Raw genomic sequence first — 21,333 nt, 5'->3', positions numbered from 1 at the left:
TGATTCAGGGAGGTTTTAGATTATACTGAATCATTAAAAACTGGATAACATAACACATTGTATTAACTGATGGATTCTAGAAAACCACTGTGAAGATGGTAAAATTAGTGTACGTTGACCAAAAAGGCAATAGGTCTTAACCGAAACCATCAGGATAGGTTGTGAGGGAAAGAAATTCCACTAAAGAGGTACCAACTCACAGAAAGCGAAACCTGCCCACAGATGGCGGACATTTCAGAAGGGTGGAGAACAAGAATAGGAGGGGTGCCTACAGAACAAAACACTGCTCACTATGGCTGTGGTTAGAGTGCAAAGAAGAGAAAGGAAATGGTAAAAGAAAAGATTCAACCAGATCCTGCAGACCCTTGAAAATCATGTTAAAGAATTTAAACTTTTTGGTGAACCACCGAAGGTTCTGTGTGATAGCTAATTACTGTTTAGAAAGATTATTCTTTGTGGAAGGGGAAACAGAGAGGGGTGGGCAGAAAGCGAACAGGAGGCCGATATCTGTTAGGATGAAGTGGTGGCAATAATCCAGACAGGATTATGCTATGGTCTAGGGTCGTACAATTCAAAAGTGTTTAATCTGGGAATGACTAGATGTGAGAGGCAACAGAGAATTATGGATGATGGCCAGGGTTCTGGCTTTAGGGAGACATTCCTTCATAAATCTCATATGTGTGCCTACACACCCTGCTGGATATGCCAAAAACGCAAGGCCCAGACCACTCACTATCCAGGCCATTTCTGGGGATTATATTTGCATCTACCAAACTTGAGAAATAAAGAAATGTGTCCCTCTGGAACAAAGAGCAAGTATGCTTACTGTTGATGACAAAACAGAGGGTTCCTCAAACTCAGTCCTCCTTAGCTGCAAGACATGACCAATGCATAGCATTCATCTGGGTCTCTCTGTACTACCCACATGAGACACGGAAGCAAGGGAAAAATGATGTATATATACTGATGTTCATGCCACTTCCTGTGCAGTGAATTAAGTCCTTTGTCTCTGATCCAAGACCCCCATGTCTTCTGCTAGTACACATGAAATATTAAGAGACTAAATAATTATTGCCTTTTAAGTAGGATAAAAATCAAACCTCAGCTTCTACAATGGGAAATCTCAGCTTCTACATGGAGGAAATTACCATTCACTGAGGCAAGCACATCACAAAGCAGAGTTTTATATTTGTTGTTTGTGTCTGCCAGTAAAGGGAAGAGAATGAGGAATATGATGGCAGTACTCTAATGGCAAGATATATTCTGGACATTCATCACAAACTCAGTCTAACGGAAGTTTAATTTACCTTTCATCAGATTTAAAGTATAAAGAGAAACCAGTAGTGGCCATGAGTTCAATAAAGACTTCTATTAACTGAGCCTCATTTTAAAAATTCTGAATTAAAATATCACTGTGAAAATAAATTCAGATGAAATAGATGGTGACAAAATGAGATAATTTGATTTAAAACACTCATTTGAAATACCTGACAACAATGGAAGAAGAAACATACATTACTAAAAAAGAATTGGTTTAAATAAAAGTCTAAGATTTGAACAACCCACGTAAATTAGAAGGCAGAAGAGAAGAAGCTAAAAGAGTGACTGAAGATGCTTAAGGGACTAATGAGACACAGTGGAATGAGGTGCCTTAGGAAGCAGAAAAAAATGGCAGAGAATACATGTAGAGAAGGAGAACTCTTCTTTTAAGACTACAAAGACTCCAGTGAAGGCACAAAGCATATTATAACATTCCCCCAAATGCTTATCCTTCTAGCCCTGCTCTACTCAAGAAGTGATATCTATAGAGCTCAGGACATCTCTCTCTGGCCATATGCTTATACCTAATAACTCTTGTCCTTCTACCAGATCACTGATCAAATGCAGATCATTCATATCTTTTGTGAAGATATTGATATTTTCCTTCTTGTAGTAATACTTTACACTAAAAAGTTTCTTTACTTGCCCTTTCCTGTGTAAGCTATGTTCCTATTCAAATTCTACCTATCTTTCAATGTCTGGGTTAAAACATTGCTTTCTCTATAAAGCCACTACTAGCAATTCCAACTTGAATAAAACTTTCTCCTTCCTAAGAAAACTATAATTAATTGTTAATCATACTCTGTTGGTGGCATATTTCAACTTAAGCTTTTAGATTTTTAAACTGCTATTTAATTTTTCATGTTTTATGCCTTGTCTTCATAGCCAGATTTATAAAATACCCAAAAGAGGATTTGTACTCTTCTACAGATTATATAATACTACTGTCAATATTTTATATCCTGCATCCTATGGTCTAGTCTGTAGTCTTAGAACCCTCTTTGTTGACCTGCTCTTAATAATCTCTGCAAACCTCCTAGATTCTGGACACTGCCACCCACCTCGCACTTCTGCCCCCTTTTCCTAGTTAAGACTTCTCTGGCTCAGTTTTATGTCCCATTATTTCTTCCTTGGTATGTTCTGACCTATTATCACTAAAAAATAAGAACCTATTATGCAATAGAAAGGGGTTGAGTGACTGTATGTCACAATCCTGGTTAAGAGCAATGTTACGGGTTAAATTATGTCCCCCAAAATTATAATCCCTAATACCATAGAATGTAAAGAGTCTTTATAGAGGTAATCAAGTTAAAATGAGGTCATTAAAGTGGACCCTAATCCAATATGATCAGCGTCCTTATAAAAAGAAGAAATTTGGGCTTCCCTGGTGCCTCAGTGGTTGAGAGTCCACCTGCCAATGCAGGGGACATGGGTTCGTGCCCCGGTCCGGGAAGGTCCCACATGCCGTGGAGCAGCTAGGCCTGTGGGCCATGGCCGCTGAGCCTGCGCGTCTGGAGCCTGTGCACCGCAGCGGGAGAGGCCACAACAGTGAGAGAACCGCGTACCACAAAAAAAAAAAAAGAAGAAATTTGGATACACAGATAAACAAAGAAGGAAGACTATGTAAAGAGAGATAGCAATGTCATTACAGTGTTGCATTTATAAGCTAAGTAAAATTAAAAAATCTCACAGAGGGATATATCAATTCTATATCTCTAATGCTCACTCAGATGCTTTATATTCTGCTGTATGACTGCACTGGACAAAGGTAAAGTTCTCAAGTAAATTTTTCAAATGAATAAGATTAAGAATCCTGGAAGTATTTAATAAGGGTATATTTGAAATGCATCTAAATCTCTAAAATTCTCTGAACCTAAATGTTGGTTTAGGCACTCCCACAAACTAAGAGTAAGAGACTGAAAGCAGTTCAAACTTTGTGACAATGACTTTTAAAATTTTTGATGTATATATCCTTTGGCAGAGTAATTCCACTTCTATTTTCATTCATTTTATAAGCACTGCTTATGTATTGTTTCAGAGGTTTTTTTTTTTGGGTTTTTTTTTTTTGCGGTACATGGGCCTCTCACTGTTGTGGCCTCTCCCATTGTGGAGCACAGGCTCCAGACGCACAGGCTGAGTGGCCATGGCTCACGGGTCCAGCCGCTCCACGGCATGTGGGATCTTCCCGGACCGGGGCACGAACCCGTGTCCCCTGCACCGGCAGGCAGACTCTCTACCACTGCGCCACCAGGGAAGCCCCAGAGCATTTTTTAAAACAAGAAAATGTTAATTTCTAAACTTTATTTTTAACTGGAAAAAAATAACCTATAATATATACACATTAAACATTTGGGGATGGTGGTATCTCAAGTATTCTTCCCCTGATCTCCCACTAACCAGCTCTGTAATCTCAGGCAAGTTACTTAAAACTGTGGCTTAATTTATAAAATCTTAATTTCTAAAAATATGCTGTTGTAGAACACAGATCAACAGACAGAAAAGTACCTATATATTTTGACACTGGAAGGAAAGAACCTAACAAAAGCAAAAGCACCTCAGGGAACTAAGCAGACTGCCAGAAAACTATGCTCTTTCTATGAGTGCTTCCTGAGACTGTATTCATCTAAAAATCTCTTCCTCAAACACATGGTGCTTATATTTTCACTTTTAATTAAAACACTTTAAAATTTTTTTATGTTGCAGAACAGTATACAGTATAACCTCATTTATAGGTTTGAACATCTAAAAGGATACTGCATAGGCCAATTATTAAGAGTTAATATTTCTGGGGAATGAAACTGGGAAAAGTGCGAATTTTCCTTTTCTACTTTACCTCTGGATACTTTGACTTTTTATAATGAGAACATATTATTATTATTTTTAAATATACAGTTATTGAAAATACCATGCCACAGTTTCCCCATAATTACTAGAAATATTTAAGGGGCAATTAAATTCTATCATTAAATTTACAGTACATACAAAAATTTCAGGCTCGAATTTTAAAAAGTCCTTAAAAACTATTTATGTGATGGTTATATATTGAATAAAAACTTTTTAAGTCTAATATTTATTTCTGCATTTCATAAAAATGAAGCTTTTAGCACTAGATCAGGGGATGGTAAACTATGGTCTGTGAGCCAGCTGCCTGCTTTTATAAATAGTTTTATTGAAACACAACTATGCCCATTTGTTTACATATTAAATAAAGCTGCTCTCACACTACAATGGCAGAGTAGTTATAACAAAGACTACGTGGCCCAAAAACCTAGTTATGTAAAAAATATGATACTGTAATCAAAACTTTTATATTGGTATAAGTGAGAAATATATTTATCCAAATTTAACAACTAATACAAATTATGTCTTCTATATATACAACTCAATAGCAAAAAACCAAAACAAATCAATTAAAAAAGTGCAGAGGATCTGAATAGGGCTTTTCCCAAAGAAGACATACAGATGGCCAACAGGTACATAAAAAGATGCTCAACATTACTAATCATCAACTCACACCTGTTACAATGGTTATTATCAAAAAGACAATAAATAACAAGTGTTGGTGAGGATGTGGAGAAAAGGAAATCCATGTGCATCATTGGTGGGAATGGGAATGGGTGCAGCCATTATGGAAAACAGTATGGAGGTTCCTGAAAAAATTGAAAATAGAACTAACATATGATCTAACAATTCCATGTCTGGGTATTTACCTGAAGAAAATGAGAACACTAATGCAAAAAGATATCTACACTCCTTTGTTCACTGAAGCATCATTTACAATATTCACAACATGGAAACAACCTAAGTGTCCACTGATGGATGAATGGATAAAAAAAGTTGTGGGACACACACACACACAGGAATATTATTCAGCCATGAAAAAGGCAGGAAATCCTGCTATTTGTGACAACATGGATGGACCTTGAAGGCATTGTGCTAAGTGAAAGAAGTCAGACAGAGAAAGACAAATACCATATGATCTTACTTATATGTGGAATATAAAATAACAAAAAAAAAACCAAAATGAACAAAAGAAAAAACCAAACTTGCAGGTACAGACAACAGATTGGTGGTTGCCAGAGGCAGGGAGTCAGGGGTAGGTGAAATGGGTGAAGGTAGTCAAAAGATATAAACTTCCAGTTACAAAATAAGTAAGTCCTGGGTATGTAATGTACAGGATGGTGGCTATAGTTAATAACACTGTATTATATATTTGAAAGTTGCTAGGAGAGTAAATCCTAAAAGTTCTCATCACAAGAAAAAATAAACTTTGTAACTACATGTGGTAACGGATATTAACTAGACTTACTGTGATCATTTCAAAATATACTTATATATTGAATCATTATGTTGTATACCTGAAACTAACAGAACCTTTCATGTTAATTATACCTCAATAAAAAAAAGTTTCTTTCATGAAGTAGACTATGTTAGTTATACAAAAGGAGTCTTTTCAATAGGTATATAATGAATATTTTTTTCATATTAAGTTATGTTTTCATGTTAACTAAGGTATTCAATAACAAAACAGAATGACAATGAAAATTATTCTTACCTGTAATCTAAACCAATCTAATCTCATTCCTCTGAAATCAAATACTTCCCCGTCTTCAACTACAATAATAGAAAAAAGATTACAAACCAAATTAATGTAATTAAGTTGTAATTAATATAATTTGTAATAATGTAATTATACAAACCTATAATCACATTTTAAAATTTAAGAGCTAAGACAATTCCACTTCTGGACATATATACAAAAGAATAAAGCAAGGTCTTGAAGATATGTGTACACAAATGTTTATAGCAGCATTATTCACAACAGTCAAAAGGTGGAAGTACCAAAAAGTCCATCAACAGGGGCTTCCCTGGTGGCGCAGTGGTTGAGAATCTGCCTGTTAATGCAGGGGACACAGGTTCGCACCCTGGTCTGGGAGGATCCCACATGCCGCGGAGCAACTAGGCCCATGAGCCACAACTGCTGAGCCTGCGCATCTGGAGTCTGTGCTCCACAATGAGAGAGGCCGCAATAGTGAGAGCCCCACGCACCGTGATGAGGAGTGGCCCCTGCTTGCCACAACTAGAGAAAGCCCTCGCACAGAAACAAAGACCAACACAGCAAAAATAAATAAATAAATTAATAAACTCCTACCCCCAACATCTTAAAAAAAAAAAAAAAAAGTCCATCAACAGATGAATGGATAAACAAAATGTGATATAAACACACAATGGCACATTATTTAGCCTTAAAAAGGGAATAAATTCTGCCACATACTACAACATGGATCAAATGTTGAGGACATTATGCTAAGTAAAATAAGTTAGTGACAAAAAAGACAAATACTGTACAATTCAGTTATGTGAAGTATCTAGAATAGTCGAACTCATAGAAACATAAAGTAGAATAGTGGATCCAGGGGCTGGAGGGAAAGGAAAATGGGGAATTGTTATTTTTTAGAGTTTTAGTTTTACAAGATGAAAGGTTCTGATTATTTATTACACAACTATGTGAGTATACTTAACACTACTGAACTGTACACTTAAAAATGATAAGATAGTAAATTTCATATTATGTTTATTTTGCAATTTAAAAATAATTTAATAGGTAAGAGTGAAATAATTCTCATATCCTATAAAGATGATGATAAAGGAGGCAGTTATGCTAAGAGAAGTGTAAAGTACAGACTTCTCTCCTAAACCCTGTGACTCTCAGTTTGCTTACATGTCAATTTAAAGGACCTAAAATAGAGCATGAGGAATCCTGCAAATAGAAACTTTGGATAGCATGCTGAAGTCCCACAAAATAACTTTATATAAACCAAACACAACCAGGCAAGGTTACAGTAGATTCATTACTTAAGTGTGATAACTATAAAGGTTAATAAAACTAAATAAATTTATTACTCAGAAATTTTCAAGGTTTCTGATACCTTTTACTTAAAGATTATAAAACTAGAACATCATATCAGTCTACTGGAATAGAGTATTCAACTAATGGAGAGGCAGTCTATTATATGACATCAACTTTTGAGATGGACAGACCTGAACTTAAGATCCCACTGTAGTAGTTAACATCTGTTAGAGTGTGGGCAAACCATGTTAAATAATTGGGAGGTTAACCCTTAAACCTTAAGTTTCCAAATCTGTCAAATAAAAGTAGTAACAGCTTTTTAACACTGATGAGGATTAAATAGGATAATACATATAAAGTGCCTGCCCAGATTAACCATTTTATTAGTGGTATCCATTACTGTCATAGGTAATGCTTGGACCAAATATGCACTTTGTTACGATGTGGAGTGCTCATTTTTCTTTATTATTTTTTTATATTACAAAATGCTTTCTTCCCCCTGCTGAATAATAAGAAATGTTAAGCTATACTTCTTATGATTTTATAATCATCACACATCCATTCTGGAAACCTTTGCTTCAGAATGAACAAAGTTAAAACAAAAGAGAACAGGTTAAATATGTCCCAAAATAAGATAAGTAATTCTGTAAAAACTAACTGCTAAATCCTCTCCTTAATAATCTAATTTGAAACCTGATTACAAGAAAATGTTTTTATTTAAAAGACTTATTACCTTGTTTTACACTTAGAGAAGTCATAGTGTTCACAAAAGAGGACATGATGATTGATTCATCTTCAGGGCAAACAGAAAGATTCTGAAAATCAAAAAATAATGATAAAAACATCTAGCTGGGAAGAAACTCATAGGTCCATCAACTGGTAGATGGATAAACAAACTTGCATATCCATAATATGGAATATTTTTCTGCAATAAACATTCCTTTCTGGAATGGAAGGTTGATACACACAATAACATGGATGAATCTCAGAAACATTATGCTAATTGAAAGAAATGAAAAACAAGAAATTATATCATGACAATTTCATTTATAGGAAAAACTTTTTTACAAGGCAAAAGGTGACAAAGAGCAGACAAGGGGTTGCTGGGGGTCTAGAGAGGGAATCAACTACAAAGGTGCAGAAGAAAACTTTTAGTGTTGGAAATGCTCTACATCTTGACTGGTAATGTTACATGAATGTATACAGTTGCCCAAATTCAAACAGTACACTAAAAATGGATGATTTTTATCATACATAAATTTTACCTCAACAAAATTACGGCCAAAAAAAAATCCCTCTCAAACTGGCTAAAAAAAGTGAATATTTGATAACTGCATGTAAAGTAGATGCTAAATGATTAACTTTTTAAAAAGTGGATGCTTAGCTCACAAAAAGCATAAATAATTTTCAAAACATTTAGACTTATACAACAATGTAAATGTACACAATGTCCTATACTATACACTTAAAAATGGTTAAAATGGTAACTTTTATGTTATGTATATTTTACCACAATTTAAAAAAATTTAATACCTATTACAATGAACTATTTTAACAGGTTAATCTTAGTTCTAAATTTAAATCCTAACAAATGGTTAAAAACACTATGCATATACTTTACAACAGAAGTGGGTGGTAAAAAGCTCAGACATTTGAGTTAAGACTTGAGTTCAAATAGTGGCTCTATTACTCATGAACTGTGCAATACTGATCAAGTTACATAAGGTCTTTTTTCTTCACTATACCTACCGTCACAAAGTTGTTGTACAGAAGTAATATACTATCAATAAATTTGCCAATTATTAATATTAGTATTATTATTGCTGCTGCTACTACTATTACTATAATCCCAGAAAAAATAAAAAATTAATTTTCTCAGTATTGTTAAAATCCAATTTATATAAAAGACACCAAAAGACATGGAGTGACTTAAAAATTCTAACACTTTAACATAAATCTGTAAAATGTATTAATAAATATCCAACTAGTCACAGTAAGTTTCAAAATGCCATGAAACCAAGAGTCTGGTTTACTTTTTTAGATTGTGATAGCACAGTAGACTTTGGTTTATCTGGTAAGTAATAACTATTCCAAAAAAACCTGCAGCAAAGCAATAACACTCTAAGCATAAAATCAGCTTTTCTATCCCCCCTTTTAATAGACATTATTAAAGGAAGCATATGAGCTCCATCTAGTGGATAAAAGAAATAAACTAGTTTAGGATAGTAAACTATAAACTGTATATAACCCAGGGTAAACAATTACATGAACAATTTTTTTTTAATTTGCATTTTTAGGTAAGTTTGAAAGAAAATTCGGATATCAAAGTATGGTTATTTATGTGGAAAACGAGTAGTTTTAGAGTAGTCTTTTTTTTTTTTTTTTTTTTTTAGAGTAGTCTTAATATAAAGATAATTCGTGATGCTCTTCCTCTGTACCATGTTAGCTTATAGTAGTTTATAGACATCTGATTTTTTAAAATGAAAACACTGAAATATTATTTTCCTTAAAGTCAATTTATTTGGCATAAAAATAAATCTATATTAAGATTAAAAAGACTGAATCAAGAAATTATGGAAAGCAAAAAAATGAAAAAAGCTAAGACTAAAAATCAATAGAAGAAAATGCAAACTGAAAATAAAATTAGGACATTTTATTAAACTATGACATCTAGATGAATTTTTTTTTTTACTCGCCATTCTCTAACACACTATGCAAAAAGATTTATCTTCTGTTTTCCTCTAATACTTAATTATCAATTATAATGTCTCCATGAACTCTTCTTGATCTCCATAGCCACTGCCCAAGTTCAGGCTCTCAGCAGCTCTCACTTAGCCTACTACAGTAATTTTTCTTCTGATCTCTCTGCATCCTCACTTGGCCCCAGGCAATCTATCACCAACACTGAGTCAGGGTGATCTTCCTAAGTATTAAATCTGATTTATGACTAACCTCCTCTTTTGCAAGACCCTCTATAATTTGGTTACTGTACCTCTCCACCCCCAAGATAAAGAATTATTCCCTGCATGTGTTCACTATGAGTTTTATACACACGTAAGCATAATGCCCATCACACTGAACTACAACAAAATGTTTTTGCCCCTCTAGATGATGATCCCCTTAACAAAATATGACCATGACTTACTTACATTTGTATCTTCACCACTTGGCAAAAGATTACTTTCGTAAATGTTTACTGAGCAAATAAATCAGTTATTAGAGAGAAGGGAAATAAGGAACAAAAGGGAGAATATGACATAGTTTTTTACCTGCACAAGTTCATTGAGGACAACAGCATCAAAGCCAGAAAGGTACTGCACGTAATACCTCTGCATTACAGGTCCGTATTTCCTCACATGTGCTCTAAGCTCTTCCATGTAAAATATTAATTCAGCAATGTGCCTTTTTAAAAAAATTCAAGAAAAATATTTCAAAAATTAAATTCACTGTTATCAAGGAAAATATGAAATGCCTTTGATATTGCTACATTAAGTTTTTTCCTTAGAAAAAGCACTGTTAAATATTTAATGTCAACTAATTTCTTTTTATATTATTTCATATAAATAAATCATGGAAAGCAAAAAAAAAGCTAAGAATAAAAGACTGATAAAGGAAAATACAAAATAAAAATAAAATGAGGACATCTCATAAATACATCATTAAAAAATCATAAATGAAAGAAGATTACAGTATTAGGGAGAAGTAAGATTTTTCTGTATGCTCTTATTTCTCCGATTCATTTACCTAACTTGTATTGAGGGACCGTGGACTAAAATGAGAGAAAGATATTACAAATGACACAGTTGCAACTCCATTAGGATTCTTATTCAAATTTTTGTGTAGTACATAGTTTTGAAACATGAATTCCATAAGAAATACTATACTATAGCAAGAAAACAAACAAGAATTCTATGACCACCTAGAGTACTAAAGAGAAAACATTTAAAGCCCTAATTCTAAGCTAAAGTTGACTTTGCATTGTAATTCATATCACCTAACGATATATTATAAATACTCCCTCCATTATGACAAATATGAAAAGCCTTAAAAAAAGTTTTTAAAAATAATGTTACTTTAGTCCCCAAATTCCATAGCCCATAAATCAAAATATACAAATATTATACTTTTTAAATGTTGCTAAACTTACTTATCTATAAAGTCATCTGCACTCTTCTTTGGCATGTTATCTGCATGACGAAGTAGCCAGATAATTTCATCACGGGCAAAGGATAATGCCATAAAAACAAAAAGTGCCTGATAGATATTAAAAAAATAATAATAACATTATTTACTCTCATGCAAAGATTAAAAACAAAACGTATTCATAATCTTTCTCCAAGTGAAAAGTCATTAGCAAAACTGATAATACCAACTTTAAAAGACAGAAATGAGAAAACAGAGGAAAACTTCAATGTATCAAGGAAAGCATGCACATAAGCAAGATGTGAGGAAAATGCAGGAAGGTCTGATTTACGAGTGCCAAGTCAGCAAATCCACTCTCAGCTAAATATAAAATACACTTATGTAGTCCCTGACTCAAAGTTTTGTAAAATTTCACAGAGAGAGAAGAAAAATTTTTTTTTAATTTTAATATGACACACTGATTGTAGTTGAAATAAGGATTAAATCAATTACCTTGGGACCTAGCAAGCCAGGTTGATCAGAGAGGACAGTAGCCAATTCTTTCAGTGCAGACCTTAAAAACTTGCGTCTTTCTCTGTGCATTGAACCGCTATAGGGAAAGACACCCACCATTACAGTTTATCTGTTTCTAGTAAACTTATTATTGGCAATTAAATAACATCATTTCAGGGTCAACTTCCAAAGTTTTCTTAGGAAACAGAAGCCCTTACAAATATCTTCTATGTGTTTGTCATTAAGTGACTTTCCAATCTCATCTTTATCCCTGCCTTTCTTGTGCTGTTTTTAACCATGCTTATTTTCTTCTCTCTAGCTATCAAAATCCTACCCAAACTTCAAGACCAATCCTTCAAGAAGTATTTCCCAATATACAGATGTCTATTTCTGAATAATTTCTGCCAGTTTAGTACCATATAGACTAGCACTCTATAAACTATACTGTGAAATCCTCAGAAGCAAGCACTGTTCTATTGTATACTTGTCACCCCCACATAGAATCAATAAATATAACTTAATAAATATCTGATAATCTATATCCTCCTTTATTAAGTATATTCCTATTAAATATATAAAACTGACTAAATAGGGGCTTCCCTGGTGGTGCAGTGGTTGAGAGTCCGCCTGCCGATGCAGGGGACACGGGTTCGTGCCCCGGTCCGGGAAGATCCCACATGCCGCAGAGGAGCTGGGCCCGTGAGCCATGGCCGCTGAGCCTGCGCGTCCTGAGCCTGTGCTCCGCAACGGGAGAGGCCACAACAGTGAGAGGCCCGCGTACCGCAAAAAAACCCAAACAAAACAACAAAAAAGAAACTGACTAAATAAAAGCTATATTCAATAAGGTACTGGGATGAAATCTATTTGGTGCTACTGTTCAAAAACAGAAAGATGAGGAAAGGATAATCATAGATATTCATGTACTAGGTATCTTAAAAATAAAATACAAATTAGAAAAATTTATTCTCACACATTAACAAGGAAAAAAAAAATCACAGAATATTCTATGAATTCCAACTCCTCATACTATTCAAAACATACACCATTCCAAAAAAGTTTTAAAATTTAGATAGTTGCAAAAAATAAATGGCCACACATACACCACACACACCATATGCCAAAAAACTAAGTATTGATAGAAGAAATATGCAACACCAGAAATTAAGCTGTGACACAACAGATTAATTTTAGAAGACACATTAAAACCCAATCTTTGCCTATGTGACCTCAGGTTCCATCTCTCTAAGCTTCAGCCTCTCATCTATAAAGCAGGGATGATGACATCTGACTCAAAAAAATACATCTTTCATGATGCCTAATATATAGTACCTTTACAATGTCAGTATAATTCTAATGACAAGCTCTCTTTTAACTGACAATAATAAACACATCTGGTGTAATATCTAAGAAGAAAGTGGGCAAATGTTTTGATTATTTTGCTACTCAGGGTCGCTGCAAGGAATATTAACATCGAGAGAAAATATGGAGTACTATGGCACGTGTTAATGAAGGATAAGAATTACTACTCCTCACTATTTATACCTGTTTTATATAATAAATAAAGGGAATAAAAATGCCTTACTTTTAAAAGATCTTTATAAAAGATAGCTGAGACACCATATATCTGCCTAGGGTCTAACACATGAATAAGTCATAATCATATGTATTTCTGTAGGTCAGGAAAGAAATTCTAACACATTCCAAAGTATGTTATTTGTACTAGAGAATGATTTTATAATAATATAAGTACTTTATTCAAGTGAAAAAATGCATGGGAAATAATATACTACAGTTAGCAATGAATAAAGATGATTTAAATTCCCAATATCCATTTTACAGCCTAAACCTAAATTCTAAAACTTCTTGTGGTTTTATATTTTTACCTGTGACCATGGTGCTTATCTTTTCTCTGCCTTATAGAAATACTGATGGATCAGATAATGTTATCTCTACATTACCTAGACTTACTGGAGAAACTATTCTATACAAGTATATCATACATAACAATTAAATGACATATCAAATTATTCATGAGAAAATTGAAAAGTTGTTCAAACATCTTAAATACACTAATTTATATATTTACTAATAAAATATATTTACTAAAATTTGGGAAAGGTATGGGATTAACATACTTTGAAAAGTAAATATCATTTGGGAGAGTGTAAAGATATGTCAATTTTCATGAAGTATCATAAAAATCATCGTAACTTGCAAAGTATTGGCACCAAAGCATAGTGGCAATAAGAGAACTGAATGATACCAAAATAAAGTCCTCTGTATAGTATTCCTTAGAGCATTTTTAAAAACAATTCAAAAATACTTAAAATCTGTCTGCATTAGCACCAATACAGAGATGTTGGTGTTAATACACTGTACTCTGGTACAGATACAGAGGTTATAAACTTATTCCTCGTTGGTTGAAAGTCCTTCACTTCTACGACCATATCTAACACACCATTAATCTGCACTCACTTCAACAAAATAATGCTTTAAGAAAGGAATTCTTGATTAAAAGTTCCACAGGTAAGTTAGAACTACTTACGCATGTGACACAGCTGCCTCTTTGCATTCTCTTATGTCATTAATACGCTTATTATAGCTATGAGCAAAAAGAAAAAAAAAGTAAATATGTTAATCTTAATTTGGTCAATAACAGTAAAAATAAGTTAGTCAAATACTAGTCAATTAAAAATGTCTTATTATCAACAAGAAAAACTGGCCTTCAAACTGGAAATACATGGAAGAAGTCTATCCACATCCTTTTCTAGCACCTTAAGTATCCAATCAACTATTCTTAGAAAAATAAACCTCATATTATATTAAAATCCAGTAATAAAATTAAAATTTACCACGTAGATTTTTATTTTATTAAATACACTTCCTTAAACCCCCAATAGAGATATTAAAATTATACTTCTAATATAATTAGCAGTGATTTCCAAAAATTGGAAGTGCTGACAAAGCTATTACTTCTGGCTTTTTATCACTTGACTTTTTATGCTATCTCGCAAGCATAAAAAAATTTCTCAAAGGACACATACTAGTGATCAATACTAGTGACTGGGAATACGGCTTTTGTGGTGGAGAAAACTGGGGCAGGAAAGCATCTGACTACTTTAAATCATTTTAAGGAACAGAATTATGGGTGATTTTTACTCACCATTTTTAAAAAAACACTTTTTTTTCCGAATTAAAAACATTTAAATAAAAGAAACTGAACACCAACATCAAACAGTTTGAAGGTACCATCTAAAAAATAAACGCTAATAAATATATGCTAATTTCCTTACTACTAAACGCAAAAACTCAAAATTCCTAAAATGTTAAAGAAAAATTATCTTCCTGACAACCTGGCTAAAACCACTTAGACCAAGAACTTCAACTTCTAAATTAAGTACGCTAAGATTTTTGTGTTCTTTAGGGAAATGTCCAAAATACACTAATTCTGTAATCACTGACCTGTATAAATAATGAGCTTTTATACTTGTGGTCTGACTTGTAATTACTATAATAATTCACATTTTAAGTTGGATCAATCACTCACGATTTAATAAAAAATTAAAACTTTTCAACTTTAAATACAGAGATTCTTAAATGGTAAATTTAACAAAAATTTGCGTAACAAGGGAATTCCCGGGCAGTCCAGTGGTTAGGATGCAGGGCTTTCACTGCTGTGGGCCCAGGTTCAATCCCTGGTCAGGGAACTAAGATCTTGCAAGCCGTGTGGCACAGACAAAAAAAAAGGCGTAACAAAAAGACAATCAGTTTCATGATGCCATTAAACTTATCTGTACCATATGTACCATATGCTCACTCGATATATGGAGACTGTCTGGTTCTAAATGTTTACATATATTTAAATATAATTCCACAGACAGGATGTCAGTATGCTAAGACATCACATAAGTTTCAAGATTTTTGAACTGAATCAATCAGAAAATGACAAAGCCCACAACGACACAGGATATTTCCAGGTACTCCACCCTATATAATAAAAGGTGAACTAAGAGTTGAAAAATACAGAGGGTACTGTTTCTCGTACTATGACTGAGAGACTACCTGCATGAGAATATCAGAATCACTTATGGTGACAAAATCAAAACAGTGGTCACTTGAGAAGGCTAGAGCGAGAGGGATCAGGGGTGGCAGTACTGATCAGAAAGAGGCACAAGAGAATTTTCTGGGGATAACGGAAATATTCTGTATCTTCATCTAAGTGGTCACCAAGAGTATTCATATGCAAACTTGTTGAGCTGTACACCTAAAATTTATGCATTCTTCTGTTTGTAAATTTACCTCAATAAACTACTGGGGGGGGAAGGGCAGATTTCTTTAATCTCGCTAAGATACAGATAAAGGAGATACAGAAGGTTAGAGGTGATGCCCAGGAACCTGGATTTTAATCTGCATCCCAGGGTACTTCACATGCACACTAAAATTTGAGATAGTATAGTGGCTTAAACTGTCAGTACTACACATAGCTTTACGTTTTAATAACTAATAGATTTTTTAAAATCTCAATTTCTTTAGGACATTACTGAATTGGATATGAAACAAATGTAGGTAAATTTCACTTCTATGAAGCTGACAAACCCAACACAATTATTCAATATTTTCAGGTTCGGGGGACCCCCAGGATATTTTAGATGCTCCTAATTTCAAAACATTTTAAAACCAAGCCTGAATTCAACAAATGCAGGCATTAAAAATTCCAAGAAAACAAATTTGAGGATCATTTGTGTTACAGGGAATGAATCACTTAGAATACTTCCTTATTATAAGGAAACATGATTTCCTTTTTGCAGTGTCTGACTTCTGTACTTGTTATAATTAATGAAGTGTTTTTGATTGATTCATATACTTTTCTAAATGCAAGATATTCTAAAATACACTTGTAAAATAGCACTTCTAAAAATTTCAACTCTTAAAATGTACATTGTGCTTTTAGTAATATTTATGTCTAAAACCATATTACAATATGCAAAACAGTACATATCTTCTTTCTCCTAGAATGCACATTTTGAAAGGGCAGGAACACTAGATTTTTTAACCTGTGAAATTACCTGTAAAAAATATCAGGATCATTGCTAAAAACAACTTGGTGTGACTGATAAGTTGGTATAGGCTACATCTTCTTGTGTAATATCCTTCTCTATCCCCAAAACTTTAATAGATATTCCACTCACTACTCTTCTCCAAAAAAGACAAAAAAACTGAAAATGCCATACCCTCGTATGTTTACGAATAAGTCTTCTGCAGCTTTGTGAATGTGGAAAACTTCATCCCGAAAGAGAGAGAGGCAAGAGCTACTTTGAAGAGCTAGCTTCCAAAGGTTCAGTGCTGTTGCATCAGTATTTAGGATCCCATGGCACAAAATAAATCCAACTTTAAACAAATGAAAAAGAAGTGCAAATATAAAAGTATTCCAAAGTTAGATTATTTCAGTTACAGGGTAGCTTTTTAAAAGTAAAGAAACATTAACAAATCACTAAACTGAGGCTTTTAAGTGACAGTTAATAATACATATACATACAAGATACCAGCAATATTTCTCTTTTTCAATTATAATTTTCTGTACTCTGCAAAACCAGTGCTTTGAACCTACACTGATGAAATGGGAAAAAATGTCACTTCTGGGTTGAGAAGGAAGTGGTTTTAAAAAATGAGTAAAAGATACTTTAAGCCAGAGATCAGAAGCTACCAATTTACACATAATACAGTAATCATTACAGTTTTTACAAAAACTGAAAAAGCTAATCTACTCTTCTAAATCTCCAGAAGAAATTAAATAGCATCTCACATTTTCATAGCAAATTATAGTTACTAAATAAGTCCTTTGACATGATTATCCTATAGTGTAGAAAGAACCAGTGGTATCCTTTTCTTATAATTGAAGAAATGAAGGTCAATGACTTGACTAAAGTTATACTAATAAGGTATTAGAGCTAGACTTTGCCTCAAGCAGTTACCATTAAAGTCCAATATTCTTTCAATATATTACGCTGTTCTCTATCATATGAATTTGAGTATCTTTTACCTTCTGTCATCTAATTTAGAAATCCTACACAAATGTGTAATGCTGTATGTTTGTTGATGTCCTCCCTAGCGCTCTATTCTAAGCCATAGAACCTCATCTTTCATTCTTTCAACATTACTGAGTGCGTATTATAAACTAGGTACCGTACTGGCCAGTTACAAATTCAATCCTATTTTCTGAGATTTCCCTCTGACTCTCAATAGTCACTCCCATCTTTAAACTCCTGAATCGTTAACATTTAACTTGCCATTTGTCTTTTATTCTTAGCTCAACCTTCCTTTTAAAGGGTCACTATACAAGCAAGCTAACTGTTAAGCATATATTGAGAAGTCATACATACAGAAGTACATTGGGGCTTCCCTGGTGGCGCAGTGGTCAAGAGTCCACCTGCCGATGCAGGGGACACGGGTTCGTGCCCCAGTCTGGGAAAATCCCACATGCCGCGGAGCGGCTGGGCCCGTGAGCCATGGCCGCTGAGCCTGCACGTCCGGAGCCTGTGCTCCGCAACGGGAGAGGCCACAACAGTGAGAGGCCCGCGTACCGCAAAAAAAACAAAAACAAAAACAAAAACAAAAGTACATTGAACTTCCTTAAATTTCCTGAAATATATTAAGATGTTTTTCATACAACAGGGCCCCTAAATGCAAGCCTAATTATTTGATCTAGTACGTAACCAAAGAAATAGAACATACTGTATGAAAATTTTAAAAATCCTTGAGAAGTTTTGTAAAAATTTTTGCCTCGTGTACTGACTTTTTTTAAAAAATAAATTTATTTATTTATTTTTGGCTGCATTGGGTCTTCATTGCTGTGCACGGGCATTCTCTAGTTGCAGCGAGTGGGGGGGCTACTCTTCGTTGTGGTGCATGGGCTTCTCACTGCAGTGGCTTCTCTTATTGCGGAGCATGGACTCTAGGCACACAGGCTTCAGTAGTTGCGGCACGCAGGCTCTAGAGAGCAGGCTCAGTAGTTGTGGTGCACGGGCTTAGCTGCTCCGTGGCATGTGGGATCTTCCCGGACCAGGGCTCGAAACCATGTCCCCTGCATTAGCAGGCGGATTCTTTTTTTTTTTTTTTTTTTTAGCAGGCGGATTCTTAACCACTGTACTACCAGGGAAGTCCCATATACTGACATTTTATACTCTAATCCCCTTAGTACAATGAAATTTCACTTAGTGCCTTGTACCTCAATGTATACTTAGATTCACAAGATTGCTGTTGATAATAAAATTTCTCTGAGAATATTATCAGTTTCATTATGGGTTACTGTATATTTTACTTTTTTAAGATATGAGTCACATTATACATTAAGATATATTCATTTGTTCATGATAAGATCAATAAAAGGTAAATTAATTTAAAATAGCCCAAGATTAGGAAGACAATTTATTAATTGAAGCACACATTAACCTCCTTTCCCCACTAAGGTCCCAATAAAAGGACAGGAAAAAAAAATTTTTTTAAGCCATAAAAATATTAGAAAACAAGATAGAAGACCAATACTAGACAAGAAAGTTGGAGAAAATCTTTGAAGAAAGAAAGACTGTACTATCAATTTAAAAAGAGGTCTTTCCCAAGGAGTCCTCTTAGTGTAATTAATAGAGTAAGAACAGACCCTGAAAAGAATATCAGGATAAGTTATGGTGTAACTGCATTCAAAAGAGCAGGGTCCTCAACATTGCAGACCCTCAACAATGCTTGGTCCTAGGCTATAATCTAGATCAGTGACTCTGAAACTTTAGCTTTCTAGCAGGATCACTGGGAAGGCATATTAAATCACAGGTTGCTGGGATCCATTCAGAGTTTCTCATTCAGTAGGTCTAGGGTAGAGATCAGTATTCTGCATATCTAACAAGTTCCTAGGTGATACTGCTAGCCTTTGAACTAATCTAGAGCAAAGCTCTAAAGAAAGTAGACCATCTTCTATAGAAAGTCCTAGAGTGGGAATTGATGTCAAAAAGAGAAGTGCACAGTTTGACCTAATTCTATTAATTCTACTCAAGGCTCAAATAAATGAAAGCAGCAAAACTGAGTAAACATTCCTTACTTTGGGCAATTGTGGTTATCCCAAATCTGTTTGCCTTTTCCATGCCCAGGTATCCTCCCCTTAGGGTAGTTTGTCTTCTGACTCACATTCCTGGCTCATTACACAAAGCCTGCATTCAGCATTCCCTTTTAAGGTAAAGACTGCGGGGAAACAGTCCTATTTAATGCTAGAGGTCACCTAACTCATGCCACCTAACTCTACTAATCACACTAGTTCTTTATCCACACATCCATAAACATAAAACAGTCAAGGATCACCATACTTTTGAGCAAAATCAATACTCTGAAAGTTGTGTTTTTAAATCAACAAAGCACGAAAACCTTAACTACCATTATAAAAGAAAATATAAACATCCAAACCTGATCAACATAAAAATTATAATTAATAAAAATGGCTAAGGGCAGGGTGTGTGTGCTAAATTCTTCCTCTTTCATACTAATAACAGTGCTACTCAAACTGCCAGTGCATACTGAGATTAAGTAGAGAACTGAGAGTATTTAGAAACTTTCATTTAGAAAACTTTTCACTGACAGCAATTTATAAGTAGAAACCTAACAACAATCAAATTGTTAGATTAAATTGAATCTAATAATTAAAATGTGGGCTTTCATTTTGTCTTTGCTTATTACTTTATTTCTGATAATTCCAGTAATTCAGTTCCACTGTATTTTATAAAAGTATCAATCTAAAAATCACTAAAAAAGAAAAACTGGTCCTTCACCAGTTTTAGAAACAGTATAATAAAAAGTCATCAAATAGTACCTAAATGTTAATAAATTAAGAAACAAGAACTATAAGAACTAAAAAGCACAAACTGCTCAAAATTATTCCCCTCTGCCAGTGGACCTGGGGTGGTAGAAAAAATTATAGCAATTCTCATTTATACTATATCTGTGTGTCTATTTCTCCCATAGTTTGTGAACTTCCTAGGAGTGCAAACAAGTAATTTTATCTCCCATGCAAACATATGAGTCATCTATTACATATACTAAAGTAATTAAGACCAAAAACTTTAACTGAATAAATGCAATATGAAGAAAATCATTAAAAATAAAATAAAAATTTAGTTTGGATGGCCGTGTTGAGAGGAAATATAATGTAGACCATCAGCCTTGGATTTAGTGTGGGTTCTCTGTCTTTGTCACTTACTAGCTGTGTGGACGAAACTTTAGATTCCTCATCTATAAAATAGACCATCTACCCTAACAGGGTGAGTATAAGGATTGAATGAGGTAATGTACATAGAAGTCTTAGTACAGTGCTTGGCACAAAAGTAATACATGTTACCTGTTATTTTTCTCTAAAACTTAAACCTGAGGGGGTAATCAAAAACTAACCAATTTTACTTACAGATAATCCATTTTTCCATGGCATCCAAAGAGAGATATTCACAAGGCATCTTAAAAAGAGAAAATATAAATTTGTGGCTTAAAGAAATTCT

The 21,333-nt window shown here is 34.0% G+C and overlaps 1 protein-coding gene across 1 annotated transcript in view; it reads right to left on the bottom strand.

Annotated features, from left to right (window-relative positions):
* NCKAP1 (NCK associated protein 1) overlaps nt 1-21,333 on the bottom strand; it is a 97,135-nt gene that overhangs the window by 35,070 nt on the left and 40,732 nt on the right. The window contains exons 8-15 of the mRNA XM_027126517.1: nt 21,243-21,291; nt 17,038-17,194; nt 14,352-14,408; nt 11,807-11,903; nt 11,319-11,425; nt 10,441-10,573; nt 7,905-7,986; nt 5,876-5,934 (exon numbers count right to left, since the gene is read on the bottom strand). Coding sequence (XP_026982318.1) covers nt 5,876-5,934; nt 7,905-7,986; nt 10,441-10,573; nt 11,319-11,425; nt 11,807-11,903; nt 14,352-14,408; nt 17,038-17,194; nt 21,243-21,291 — 741 coding nt within the window. The remainder of the gene's footprint in view (nt 1-5,875; nt 5,935-7,904; nt 7,987-10,440; nt 10,574-11,318; nt 11,426-11,806; nt 11,904-14,351; nt 14,409-17,037; nt 17,195-21,242; nt 21,292-21,333) is intronic.

The sequence above is a fragment of the Aethalodelphis obliquidens genome, unplaced genomic scaffold, assembly GCF_003676395.1.
Source record: "Aethalodelphis obliquidens isolate GAN/ISIS:26980383/991018 unplaced genomic scaffold, ASM367639v1 scaffold2, whole genome shotgun sequence".
NCBI lineage: Eukaryota > Metazoa > Chordata > Mammalia > Artiodactyla > Delphinidae > Aethalodelphis > Aethalodelphis obliquidens.
This window is presented reverse-complemented; position numbering and strand designations above follow the sequence as displayed.